Source organism: Haliaeetus leucocephalus, unplaced genomic scaffold, assembly GCF_000737465.1.
Source record: "Haliaeetus leucocephalus isolate CR32 unplaced genomic scaffold, Haliaeetus_leucocephalus-4.0 Scaffold915, whole genome shotgun sequence".
NCBI lineage: Eukaryota > Metazoa > Chordata > Aves > Accipitriformes > Accipitridae > Haliaeetus > Haliaeetus leucocephalus.
This window is the reverse complement of record NW_010973351.1, coordinates 130,591-145,222: the sequence shown is the minus strand read 5'-3', so window position 1 is coordinate 145,222 and position 14,632 is coordinate 130,591. Positions and strand designations below refer to the sequence as shown.

The window sequence follows — 14,632 nt, the reverse complement described above, 5'->3', positions numbered from 1 at the left end:
GTATGTTAATGAAAACTACCTGGAGCACAACAGATAATCTAATGCTATTGATTGAATCTTAAATGTTTCTGAAATCCTTCCTGTGTATGTTCGAGCTCATAAGATCGCAAGCTACTGTCTCATTTTAGGTTTTCCTGTAATCTTATTTTGGCTAGGCAATTCCTTCACTCACGTTTTTAAAAAAAAAAAAAAGTTGCACATAGAAGGAGTAAAAATGTGCGCATTCAATAAGTAAAAGAAATAAAAAGGATATGCTAGTGAGTGTAAAACATTATGCTCCTTGTGTTAAAAGTGATTTTGTGATGTTACACTTCTACAAACATTATGTAAAGGAAAGCATTAGATTTGAGAAACAGGTAGCTTTGAGACTTAGAATGGATAAGAATACCTGAGAAAATTATCATATTGGCTTGGGTGGGGTTTTTTTCCCTTTAAATAAAATGGAGGGTATGTGTGTCTATACCTACACACATTTTGGGTGTGTATGTTTATGTTAATTTAGACTCTGAGGGGCTAATTTTTTCTCAGCTATGGCCATGTTAACGGTCCCACCTAGGGATAACTGTTTCCAGTAGGTTTTGGAGGACAATGCAAAATTACTGCTACTTAACTCTTCTCGCAGTGTATGTCTCTTGACATTTGGGTTGTTCCATACATACGTGCTATTTGCAGAAGTGGGAACTCTGTCTTGAAGCTACCTCAACAAAATGTTGTTAGCTACTGTACTTGTTTAAGTTGGACAACGATCTAAAGACTTACAAGAATGCTTTAAGTAACTTTTTTGTAATTCAGTGTAGAACATTTGGTATAACACTTTAGGTACCACTTTATTTTAAAAGGGCGTTTAAAAAAAATTTTAAAAAATGCCTTAAACTGTTGCTCTACTTCAGGATGTTTAGACAGAAGATTTTTGGAAGTTGTAAAGCTTAAGAAAACCCTTTTCCTGAAAAAAAGTTCAGTGAGGTTTAGAAGTAAATTCCTCTTCAACAGAAACAGTCAATTAGCTTGCATCACTATTATTTTTAGATTTGATTTGGTGATAAAAGTTTCTATAAAAGAATTTTTCAAGTAGAGTATAAACAAGATGTGTAAATGAAAACATTACATCTAGAAAGAAAAAGCTGTCTTCTAAAGCAACTTGAAGTAATGACACATGATGTGAACCTGGGATTTGCTGGGGTTTTTTGTGTAATGTTTTGTTGGTTGCTTTCTTTGGCTTGTAGCAAAACCAGAAGACAAAGGATCTCATGGAAGACTTGGAAGTAGCCATTTTAAAAACATGCCAGTGCATGAATGAACTTAAAAGAGAGGTAAGTCTAGTTTAAGCAAGCATAAACTGAATAAAAGCTTGAACTTCTTACTTGTATGTGAAGCTGTAAAATAGGACCCTGTACCCCAAAAGGCTAGTATCTGTTTGTAGACAAGAGTAGCTAAATCAGAATTATATCGGGGAGCTAGCATGCAGTTGTCTTCTGTGTCCTTACTTAGAACTGATGAGAAATCTGTTGGATACATACGCTCTTTGCTAACTCTGACAACAATAAAACAAGAGAAGTGTTTGGAAATAAGTACTATGTATATAATCATTAGTTCAGATGTAAAGGCTAACCTTTCCTTGGAGATGCATGCATCACTGTTTTAAATACTTTTTCTTGTAGTGTGTGCTTAAATGAGTAATTACATTTGTTGTTTGTTTGTACTTAAGCTGTTCTATTGATTTCTATAGAAGAAATGTGTTATGACAGTGCCTTGTACTCAGGTATTTTTCTAGACAGTTGGCAGCTGCGTATGTGCCTGTTGTAAATCATTTTTTCCCTAAATGCAAGCATGCTGGGTGTCAGCTTACACATGTGAGATAGCTGCCTCATTTGGTACCTGGAATGCACTTGCTGATCAGGGTCCTCCCCTGCCACCCCTATGTCTCCCTTAATGGGTAGTATTGCTGCCTTGTCTGTTGCACAGATTTGAGCCAAATACAGAATTACTGGTTTCTGGCAGCTTCCAAAATATTTGCAAAGCATTCGGGTATCTTTTCAACTGCTTCATATTATTATTCCTTGAAACAGATGGAGAAATGAAGACTAAGGACAGTGAGGGTTTCAATACTAGGCTACAGAGCAGTGCAAAGATGTTAGAGAAGTATAGTGGACTTGCTTAGACTGAGCTCTCAGCTGCTGTGACTGGAAAACCTCAACTGCTCAAAAAATCATGCTGCATATTTTTTAATAGAGGCAAAATGAGAAATCTTGGCTTCTAGATTATAATTCCTGCAGCGGTCCTGAAGATTTGAACAGTGCTTTGAATCTATTTCAGTTGCAGTTAAGTGCTTTGCACTTCTGCTGTCAGGTAGTGTGTTGGGCTCCCAGAAAATGGAGGATACATAATTTGTGCACTTTTCTTAATAGTTTTTTCTTTGGTCACCATTATGTAGGAAGTCAGTAGCAGAGCTTTTCTGGAGTGACATTCAGCTGCTTTAACTGTAAGATCATCCTTTTTGAGTAACATCGTTCCTGTGTGCTGAATGAGGAGGAAGGGTTCCCAGTCAAAATAGTATGTGACTATGTAATTGCATGGATCATAAAGCCAAAGGTGGCTGGAATATAGTATGTGGCAGAAGGCATTAATATCTTGTATTTTCTTGCAGCTCCATAAATGTAAATCTTACCATATTGTCCTACCCACAGGTTTCTATTTATGAAAATGTCATGCAACAAAGACTACACATTTACCACACTTAAGTTAAAAAATTGTCAGGTGACAATAATAGAAAATTACCTTCTGTAAACCAGCTAACAGAGGTGGCATAAAATACAAAATAGTGGGTTACCTATGCCCTGTGATGTAGCTCCATATGAAAAGCAGTGCAGGTGAAAACATAGCACGCTGTTTTAGAAATTGCAGAGCAAATGTGAGTGGGTGTGGATTTCTAGACTAACAAATGCTAAGTTCTATATGACTTGATTTGGTGACCTGTAGAGTATGAAAGCTTGCTTAGTAAGAGCTTTTTTAAAATGCACAGGATTCATGCTACTCGTAGAAGTAAATCTAGAGTACTATGTCATTTTCATTGTTCTCTGTGTAGTGACTGGGTTGATCCCAGAGTAGCCATGCTTCTGTATGTGGCTGAGGAGGACTGTCCTGTCAGTCTGACTCTCGGTGCTGCAGTGTATCAGTCAGCAACCAGGATCTCTGCTGGTGAAATTTAAGTATTGTGACTAATTAAAATGGTTTTGAGAGCCTGGGTGGCTGAGAACACAAGACAGCCTTGTTAAAAGTAGTTATTTCCCATCTCTGTCACTTTATGGAAGAAACAAAAGGTACGTTCCTTCCTTGAGATGATTTTCCTGCTAATGATCAGAGGCAGCATTAAGTAGAAGTAAATTTCTTTTTTGGATCAGGATGAAAAGAATCTCTAATGAAAAGGTAATCTGTCTGTAGCCTATATATAAATGAGAATTGCCAGTTCCTACTCTAACATTGCAAGCCTTGCAGATGTCCTTTCTTCAGAGCTGACTTCATTTCTGAGATTAGTGGTTTGTGCTAATTTTTAATGGCATGCGAGCAACACTATATAAATAGTTTATAACAGGTTGTCAAAGTTTTTTGTTCTTTTTTCAAAAAAACAGTCACAGCAGGTTTTGAGGCAACAATTCAGGTTTCTTGCATGAAATTAAAAAACAAAAAAACCCCCAAACCCAAGCCCCTTAATTCTGGACTGCACAGGAACTACTGCCAGGGGAAGAGGGTAAAAATAGGTAGAGTCCAGTGGAATAAAAAAACCCAACATACTGTTCTAGTAAACATTCTCATCTCTACAGAGTCAAGGCCCACCAATGTCACAATTTCAAGCTCATTGCATTCATAAGAACTTGAAAAATAACTTTCTTCTTGAACAGCCAAGTTTGTTGTATATTCAGTGCAGTCCAGCAAAGTGAGTGTAATATTACAAGACTTACAATAGTCCTATGAGCATAAGAATGCTCTGCTATTTCTGAAGAGGTTGCTATTTTGTTTTTCCCTATGTTTTTAAAATGGGGCTGATTACAGGGCATAGGTAAACCTACTATGACTAGTCACTGGGAACTAGCAGCAGCTGTCGCTGATAGCTGTTGTCAGGCGGAGTCCTTCACAGCACAATTTCAGCAGATCCCTAGGTCTGAACGTGTATCTGGATTTAGGGATGTGTTTCAAGGGGGAGCTCCTTGCTTGTTGGGAGTATAGGGAGAGTGTTTGAGGCTTCCTCAAGACCCATCTCTGGCTTCAGTCTCCTTGCAGAAAAGATGCTTTGTGCTTTTCTAAGGCTGTGTCACAAGCTGATTATATTCAAGCTTTTCTTTGCATCACTGAGAATTAAATGTATTCATAGGAACTTAATTTTTAATATATTATTAACTCAGGTGCTGTGTGGCTTCGGTCTGATTCACACAGTTTAATGTGTGTTCTTCATGAGAAGTGGCCATTGTGCCATGCTTATGCTGAACTTGTTGCCTCATGAATTCATGCACCTGTTTTTTTTCCCAGCTGTAACATTATCAGAAAGCAGCAGTGTGATAACTTCATGTCCTCATTTTACCCAGCTGCTCTTTTGTTTCTCTCCATATTTGGTTGTGGGGTTTTGTTTTTTGGGTGGGTTGGTTGGTTTGTTTGTTTTTTGGGGGCTTTTTCGGAGTGCAGTGGATTTTATCTTGTACTTTGAATAGTAATTGAAGAATTAAAGCCCCAGATAATATGGAGGCTGTATATGAGCTTTCATGGCAGTAAATTTTTTGCTTCTTGGAAAAATCAATCTCTTAAGTTTATTTGATTTGGTACTGGATGAATTTTTTTTTCCTTCCAAGGTTTATCTCTCTCTCTTCTTTTAATGCTACTCAAGGTCCACAGTGCAGCAACATCTTTGGCAGCAGATCTGCTAAAATACCATATGGATCATATGGTTCTCAAAGCATTAAAAATCACAGGAGTAGAAGGAAATCTTGAAGCTGTAGCAGAATATACTTGCAAGCTATCAGAGCAGAAAGAACAACTTGTTGAGGTGAGTTCAAGACTGGTTTAATTTTGTAAGGCACTTGGAAAATGAGTGGCCAGATTTGTCTTAGTCTGTTCTTTAGGAAGGCTTTGGTCTGTGTTTTTGTAACTTTTATTTTATTTTCCTAGTATACTGTTGAATTTTGTATTGTTCGTGGTAGGGTCTGAGCCAGAGGTGTCACTGTTGCATACAGTTGTTATAGAAGGGATGTACAGTTGTACTCAATTCTCCTCCTGGATCTAGACTCAATCTGTACATATATATATATATAGGGGCTAAAATATTCATTAAAAAAATAGGTTTCTAGATCCAAGTAGAGATGATAGCCTTTTTCTTTCAAGCAGTAGGCTTCCAGCAACAGCTGACTGCAAAGACACATTTTAAGAATGCTGGGAATGTAAGGTTAAGGTTTTTTTTAATGCAGTGAACTGGACTGTTTTGAAGATCTTGTGTAGTTTTTGTCAGTCAAGAGGGCCACAGAAAAGCTTTTCTCCTTTGTGAAAAGCAGCATGTATGTTTCATGTACTAATACATTCATAGTTTCGTATTGTAGTATTCACACATGCGAACAAATAGAACTTCCAAGACTACAGAGAGTTCATGGCTCTTAGGAGTGCCTGTGGAGAGGATGCCTGCCACGTATACTTGTTGCTCTCTCGTCTGACAGATGAGCAGAAGTAACTGTACCAGTAGGAGACATACAAAGATATATCATTTTGATCTGGAATATGGTGATGCTAGCAGCTATACTTGCATGGCATCTAATACTCGTTAATTAAAAATTCTGATACCATATGGGGCTTGAGGATTCATCCCAGAAGTATGAATATGCAGAAGCAACACCCTTAAACTTCTGGGACTGGCAAATCAATGCTGTGGATTTTTAACTCCAGCTTTGATGTTCCCTTTTTGTGTGACTAATTAGTGTTCCAGTGAGACACTGATTTTTTTTTTTTCCTTTTTCCCCCAGCATAACCATGAGGTTAAATAGTGTTTGTATGTGAGGCCTTATAGCGTTTCTGATGATGGACAGTGCAGTTAGTTTCATAAGTGCTGTCTCTGTCTGTTTAAATTCTCCTTTTGATCAGAAAACTCAATGTTTCTTCTCAACCCAAAGTGCGCTCTTAATATTAATTAAAAAAAAAAAAAGATTACTATATTTTGCTTAATGCAAAAGGAAGCGGTATTTCTTCCCTAAATTAATTTGATGCTGATTTGCTCAAAGATAATTCAGTCCCCTGGATGATGAAAGCCTAAATTTTCCACATGGTTGCTAATTGCCAAGTAAGCCTGTTTTGGTGAAGTAATTTATGGTACAGTTTTTCCAAGTTCTGTAGGTGTCTGATTACTTTCAGGTTTATTCAGTCATAAGTATGTGAAGTTGTTGTTGTTTTATTTTTATTTATTTATTAAGACTTTTTCTTTCTCTTGGTGATTTTCTACACATTCCAAGTCAGGATTTAGCCCTGTTTTTTTATTGTAAATGCTCCCTGAGAAACACCCAGTTGTGTGGTCCCCAATAAGTTTCTGAAAGGACTATAAATAACTTTGTGTGTGTGTGTTTGTTTAATAATAATAATTAAAGCATATTTTTTACCATTATCTTCTCTTTAAATTTATAAAAAATATTTAGATGTGTCGCTTATTGAGGCATGTTTCTGGAACTGAGCCCCTCGAGATTACTTGCATACATGCAGAAGATACGTTTCAGGTCACTGGCCCACAGGTATGTTTAGCTTTTATCTGGCCACTTCTACTGGGCATAAATCAATAAAAATTACTGGTATGAATTTTTTGGAGACCTAATGTTGAACTGTTCAAAGCAGTCTAAGAAACAGTTACACTTTAATGTTGGGTGGTAGCTAAAAGAGTGCACAAGGAAGATCATCAAGCCTGCAAATGTCAGATGAATACACTAAAAAGACATAATAGTAGAAGTTTAATTTTGTGTTTTGGCTGTGAAGGCATTTGTAAATTTCTGTGCAACACTATGTGCTAGGACATTCAGTAGCAAATACTTTGTTCTCTGTCCAGATAATTTCTGCTGCAGAAACACTGGCATTACATCCATCTAGCAAGATTGCAAAAGAAAATCTTGAGGTGTTCTGTGAGGCCTGGGAGTCTCAACTGAGTGACATGTCTATGTTGTTAAGAGAAATCAATGATGTGTTTGAAGGAAGAAGAGGTAAGAGTGCTATGTAGAAATAAAAAAAATGCAGTTTTCAAAACATGTAGTCTAAGAATTTTAAGTGTGATTTAGGAAATACTGTTTTCTTAAGAGAAGACCACAATAAATAGTCCCACATCCCATATGGCAATGTGGAATCTAGATGGCAATGCACAAATACTTTGGTTTTGTATAGGTGTCAAATTAAGAGTGCTTATTGGATTCTTTTCAAAGAAAAACAGCCAAAAATGTAAAGGCCTGATGTGTAAAATTAGGTGTGTTTTAACTTTCTGCACTGTGATTAGTTCCAGCAAAATCAAATGGAACTGTTCAAAGGACACAGAAGTATTCAACACAGCTCTTTGGCAGCAGTGTCCAAATATTAGGGGTGCAGGGCTTTCATCCCACCTTCTGGTTTGTCTAGGACCTATCAGTTCATGACAATCAACATATAACTTGAATTGTGTGACATGTTTAATTCATTTCCTGTATTTCTGGAAAATATATATACATATATATATTCTATACTGTCAGCTTGCCTTGTATTCACTTCATAATATAGTGAATGTAGTTATTTGATTTTTAAACTGCTGTCCTTTCTCCTGGATGGAATCTCTGACGACTCTGCACAATCTTGGGATATTTTCTCTGGTTGGTAAGTTTATTGGTATTTGTACAACATGTAGAAGAAAACCTTGGAATCTTAAGAAAAAAATCTGTGTTTACTTTTAGCATAGGGTAATTTACCTTTAAAATGGAAGCCATTTTGTTTTTCATTTTTGTCTGACAATTTTTTTTCAAATTACGTCTTTAGTGTAGCCTGTCATACTTCTTGCGGCTACGTGTTTGTTTCAGTCTTTCAGGTATAATTGCATACAGATAGAATGTAATATATAATAATAAAGAATGTCTTGTATTTTTAAGAAAATCACTCAGGTTTAAAAGTTTAGATTTAGTTAAATACAGGGACTTCATTTTTTTTGTATCTAAGATACAGAAAAAGTAAATCCTTATTCAGGTTAGATGACACTTTATCAATGATACAATATTTCATCTTGCTATTAACGTGAGACCTTTTTTCATTTTTAGAGTTTGTCAGTTTAACTTCCTATACTCGCTCAGGTTTTTGTGTGAACAGTTCTTTTCTGCCAGCTTTGTTGTGAGGACAGTAAACAACCAACTACAGGGCAGTGATATCTTATATTGTTGCTGCTGGTTGCTAGGTGAATGTATGAGTGAGCCTGAAGACTTGTAAAGGGAAAGCATATATTGAATTTCTGAGTGGGTTTACAATAATTGTGTGTAGCGCAGGTTATTGGGAATTTGAGGTGTTTGAGAAATAAATTATTGTTATCCTACTTGTTCTTCCACCTTGGTCTGGAATGCCATATAAAGATGTGTAGCAATCAGAGATCCTGTTTATGGGCCTTTTAACTTTCAGTGGTTTTTTTGTTTGCTTGGGGAGCCAAGGACGCACTGACTTTCTTTAAACATAGCATTAAATTGTATATAGTGCAACTTAAAATATGGTATTACTCTAACATTAATGTGTTACAAAATATTTGGAATTTGCGGGGCTGATCATGCAGTATCTGATTTTTTTCATATTCATACAATGGTCTAGCAGGGTTGAATTTTTATATATGTGTGCATGTGTGTGTATACATATATATGTATTACTGTATTTAAAAATAATAGGATGAGAATCATGCAGCCACAGCAAAGCATATACTTGGCTCTCCAAACAAATAGTTCTTGAAGTGTTGTGGCAGATTCCCAGCCTCTCCTGTAGTTAGTAACTTTTTCCTCTTGTGACTGTTGACAGCAGGTAACAGCCATTTTCTGCAAATGGTACTTTTCAGTTTCTTTAAAGCATTATTTCACAAGGCAGCCCAATGTCATTGCTTGAAGGAGAGAGAAGAGAATGGGTAGGTGTAGCTAAGCATGTCGGAGGCTATAGTGTGTGTGGGCCTGGGTGCAGTGAAGACTGTCTTCTCCTGTTTGGCATAGCCAGATGAGTCTGTTCTTGTTAATGTCTCAGTCTCTCTTTCAGCATAAAGTGTTCCGATACCACCATTGGCAAGATAGTAAGCATAGCTTCTGTTCTTTATGTGGCCTCAGGTGTGTTAGGTCTTGTATTGCCAAAACGATGCTTAAGAAATCACGCCTTTGTTTTCCTTGTCTTATGGCCCGGCCCAGTAAGGGACTTCTCTCTGAATCTGGATTGTTTTGTATTAACTGTCAGTTATCTCCTTAGAAATAATCTGGTCTCCTATATCCACCCGTCTTCTACAAAGTTTTCCTCTGTATTGCGGGCTGATCTTTTTTTTGTTTGCTTGTTTTCTCTTGTTGGACTTCAGAGTGACTCTTGTCAAAAAAAAAAAAAAAAAGGGAGAAAAATTTCACCCAAATACCCACACCTTTTTGCTTCCAGAAAATACCCTAACGTTACCTTGCCACTTTCAACATTATTTTCTCCTAGAAAACACGACTGATGACCCAATAAATAAATTAAACTAAAATATTTGTTTGCTAAGAGATTAGAGGAGTGGCATTCACAAAACTTTTGCCTCCAAACACAATGAAGTTTCACAGTATTTTACAAGATTTTATTCTTCTTGTAACTCATGATACTTGTTGAGGTTGGTAAAAGTGTCTTTATTTTACAGACTAAAATGTAACAAGTGCTTTATTCCTAGTAGAATTGTGATTGTGTGTAACAAGATAGAATTACAGTAAGAAGGTATATATTTTTTTTTTTCTCCTCGGTTTAAAAACTTGTATTTTTGTACTACAAATTTAAATGTTTGGCTTTGTTAGCGAGTTCAGAATACAGCTCAAGAGGCAAAAATTGAATGGTGACTAAATGTGCTGGACACATCAAATAAAAGAAGCATTTTTCTGATTACAGTAGATTCACATTGTTTCTACTCATTTCTTTATTTTTATGAGCAATTGCGTAACTCCATATCCAGTGTTTCTTTCATATCAGCAAATGAAGTATTTCTCATACTGAGGCCAAAACTCACATAGATAGAGAGCCAGATTTAGCTTGGAAGTGAAGCAATATTTTACTCAATTTTAATGTAATCGCACCAGATCATGCCTAAATTGAAATGGGCTTGGCTTGGGGAGGGGGGTGCACATGCACGTAGGGGTGGGGGAGGTTGACGAGCACACCACAGCTCAGTGACCCTCCCGTGTATTTTGAAAATGTTCCTGTGCTGTGCCAAACTGTACAGCGAGGTAGCGTTTGCCTTTTTTTGCTTAATCCTAAAACACTTTGTCATGGTTTAAGCCCAGCCGTCAATGAAGCACCATGAGGCCGCTTGTTCACTCCTCCCCGCCCCCTCCAGTGGGACGGGGAGGAGAATCAGAAAGGAGAAAGGGGAGAAAAAAATAAAATAAAAATGGAACCTCGTGGGTGAGATAAGGACAGTTTACTGCAACAACACAAGAAGTTACAACGACAACAATAGTACTAATAAAAGAATATACAAAACAAGTGATGCACAGTGCAACTGCTCACCACCCAGAACCTGATGCTCTACCACTTCCCCCACAGAGAGCAAGCGAGAGACCACCCCCCCAGCCCACTCCCCAGTTATATACTGAGCATGATGTCACATGATATGGAATAGCCCCTTGGCTCGTTGAGGTCAGCTGTCCTAGCTGTGTCCCCTCCCAGCTTCCTGTGAAAATTAACTCTATCCCAACCAAACCCAGGACATTATCCACCCCTTATTCTATACCATCTACATCATGGCCAGATCCTACACTTTCCAATTAATCACTACCACTTTCCCTGTCTTTGAGATATATATATATATACACACACACACACAGAGATATCGTTCCCTTAGTCTATGGTCCATCCCTCTACTGTGTCCATCGATTTTATTTAATCCATGACTTTGGGGCTCTGTCTGTCATAATAGTCCTTCAGGGTAGGAGAGATGGTATATGGTGTTGGATTGTTGCCTGCTGCCTCCGGAGCTTGCACCTGGTGTCTTTGGTGCAACCCATGCCCGTGGTCTGCGGGTTGAAGATGTTGATCTTGAGGAAATTGCTGGGCACCAGTTCAAGTTCCATCACTGCTGCGCTTTGCTCAGTTTCAAAGTCCATCCTTCAGTCATTTGGGTAATTCTTAAGGTAATACCATTGATATGGCATATAGCTACTATAGATGTAAAGACATACAGTGGCAGGGTTATTTAGCAAATAACATCACCCAGTCTAATTCACTGGCTATTCTCTCCCAAAATCAAATCTCCTTGAGGTACACATTGAACTTCCCCATCCTTCTGCATCACCCACCAAGTGCACTCAGGTCCTTGAGCAAAAGCAATCCCGCAGGTGAGTTTATCTTTGCCCGAGGCAGGACTAACCCAGACTGTCTTCCCTAACATACTCTTTGTGCCCAGTACATGGACTTTATCTCCTCCTACAGTATGTGGAAGTCTTGGTTGGGCAGGGCCAGCCTGATTGGCAGATTGTCTAGTATTAACTGATGAGGTGGCTTTTGCTAAGTGTGTATCCCAATGTTTGAAAGTGTCATCCCCCATTGCTCTCAGTGTAGTCTTCAACAGTCCCTTGCATTGTCCGATTTTTCTAGAGGCTGGTGCATGGTAGGGGATGTGATATACCCATTCAATGCCATGCTCTTTGGCCCAGGCGTCTATGAGGTTGTTTTGGAAGTGAGTCCTGTTGTCTGACTCAATTCTTTTCTGGGGTGCCATGTTGCCATAAAACTTGTTCTTCAAGGCCCCGGATAGTGTTCCTGGCAGTGGCATGGGGCACGGGATATGTTTCCAGCCATCCAGTGGTTGTTGGCACCATTGTAAGCACATGGTGCTTGCCTCTGGGGGTTTGTGGGAGTGTGATATAGTCAATCTGCCAGGCTTCCCCATGTTTATATTTCAGCCATCACCCTCTGTACCACAGGGGCTTGATCCTCTTGGCTTGCTTAATTGCAGCACGTTTCACATTCATGTATAACCTGTGCAATAGTGTCCGTGGTCAAGTCCACCTCTCGATCACAAGCACATCTATATGTTGCATCTCTTCCCTGATGACCTGAGATATTATGGGCCTACCAAACTATAAATAGCTCACCCTTATGTTGCCAGTCCAGGTCCACCTGATCCACCTGCAGGTTGTTTTGATGTTCTTCCTTGATGGGGTCTCTTTCCTTCACACCTGACGGAAGTTGCCTCCAGAGGCTGAGGACTTGTGTCTTTCTCCCAATTGCCTTGTCATTGTCCCCTTCCGTAGGCAGGGTACCCAGCTGCTTGGCTTCCCTACCCTCTAATTCCAAACTACTGGCCCCATTATCCCAGCATCGGAGTGGCCAGGTAACAATGTGCTCACCTGGATGGCTGCCAAAATCTTTTTGCATATTGTGCAACTCAGGGATAGATATCGGGTGATTATTTCGGGTTCTGCCTCTTCCTCCTGTTCTCCTGATGACCGTGGTTCACCTTCATCCCTCACTAAGCAAACTGATTTCTTTGTGTATTTCTTCTTCTGTATAGGGGCGACTGATACTGGCACAGGTAGGTTCTCTGGTTCAGCCGCAGTGCCTGTTGCTGGGGTTTGAATAGCCACGGTGCCTGTAAGTCTGTTTTCCATCCTTTCCGCTTGAGGGTGCTTCATCAGTGTTTGGTAGATACTGGCCAGTGCCCAGCACAGTGTGGTAAGTTGTGTCTCCCTGGAATAGCCACAGCATTTTCCTTTCAAATATTCTACCACTTTATCAGGGTCCTGTAGTTGTTCGGGAGTGAAGTTCCAAGCCACTGAAGGTGAGAAGTTCTCTAGATACCTGCCCATGTTCTCCCACATGCCATGCCACCCATGAATATCCAGCCTTGGGGCAGATCTCTGGGTCGTATTCTTAAAAAAACTTTTTTGTAGTGCTAAACAAGACCTGAAACACATTCAGGAGACATAGCAGTAACAGCATGCTGGCTTGCACATCCCAAGGATAATCAGAATTCTCGAAAGCTGTTGTAATGACCCTGGAGCCGGAAGGGGAGGTGAGCGAACTGGAGGAAGTATCCCCCCTGACTTCCCCATAGGTTGGGTGCCATTACCAATAAATTCAGATAGAAGGCGCCCAAGGTATAGGAATGATATCAGCGTTGCATACAATACCAGCTCATGACCAGTGATGTAATCATTTCAAAAATCGACATTACCCAGTATAGCAAAATGATAATCCAGATCCCTCTCCCAGAGGTGATAAACATCACTGCAGGGAATACATAGAGCATGTAAGAACTTACGCAACACAACCATGTGAACAAATGAGCCAACGTGACCAGCGACTGTTTAATTAATACAAGAAATGTGTATAACAAGTCTGTTTTAACACACTCTGGCCAAATCTGTCGTTATTTCAACCCTTCATGCCCCATGTTGCGTGCCCAAAAGGACTGTTGTGGTTTCAGCCCAGCCAGTAACAAAGTACCAGGTGGCCCCTCTGGTGGGATGGGGAAGGCAATCAGAAAAGAGAAAGTAAGGGGCGGGGGGGGATGGAACCTCGTGGGTTGAGATAAGGGCAGTTTGCTGGCACAACACAAGGAGAGAAGTTACAACAACAATAGTACTAATAAAAGAATGTACAAAAAGGAGTGATGCACAGTGCAACTTCTCGCCACCCCATCTCTCGCTCCTTGGCTAGTTGAGGTCAGTTGTCCCAGCTGTGCCCCCTCCCAGCTCCCTGGCCAAATTAACTCCATCCCAGCTGAGGCCAGGACACAGGTTTTAGGGTGATGGGGGGGGGCTGTTCTGCACAGGGTTGGTGCTGGAAGGGGTGAGGGCCCCCGGGGAGGGGGGGGGCTGGTTCAGCTGCCAAGGGATCAGTTTGTTCTCAGAATTGCTAGTTTAGGTTAGAGATTTAACTGGGAGGCTCTTGCACTTTGAGATGAATCACCTAACGGAAGTGCCTCTCATTGATCCGATCTGCTGGATGTCAGCCAATCTCTCTTTTTTTTTTCCCCCCTAACTTTTTGGTTTCAACATGCTGGAGAAGAATGTGAATAATCCCCAGATTGCTCCCTTGTAACTTGGTCAGAAGTGAGAGAGTGATTTATGAAGAGAACTTCCTTTTTGGCCCTCCCCTTTTGTTTTGCCTACTTAATTTGAGGGGAGTTAAATGATCATGAGGATTTGGGGGGGACATAGTTGATGAATAGGGGATACAGATGAGAACTTCAGAATTTAGAAATTAGAGTTCTAGAAAGAAGGGTGAAGCAGGGATGCAGCCATCCTACTCTCAGATAAGAAGTGAGATCAAAAGCAGGATTTAGAAGTTGAAATAGAGACATTTTGGAGGGAAAAACATGACTAGAACTACTAGAAAGCGGAAAATTAGAAGTCAAAGAAGATGAAATATAAAAATTAATTTTAGATTTTAAAAAAAGGAAAAATATATTCGA

General features: G+C 39.5%; 1 protein-coding gene across 1 annotated transcript in view; it reads left to right on the top strand.

The window, feature by feature from the left end:
* CTNNAL1 (catenin (cadherin-associated protein), alpha-like 1) overlaps positions 1-14,632 on the top strand; it is a 56,927-nt gene that overhangs the window by 31,962 nt on the left and 10,333 nt on the right. The window contains exons 8-11 of the mRNA XM_010583582.1: positions 1,224-1,310; positions 4,874-5,032; positions 6,660-6,752; positions 7,061-7,211. Coding sequence (XP_010581884.1) covers positions 1,224-1,310; positions 4,874-5,032; positions 6,660-6,752; positions 7,061-7,211 — 490 coding nt within the window. The remainder of the gene's footprint in view (positions 1-1,223; positions 1,311-4,873; positions 5,033-6,659; positions 6,753-7,060; positions 7,212-14,632) is intronic.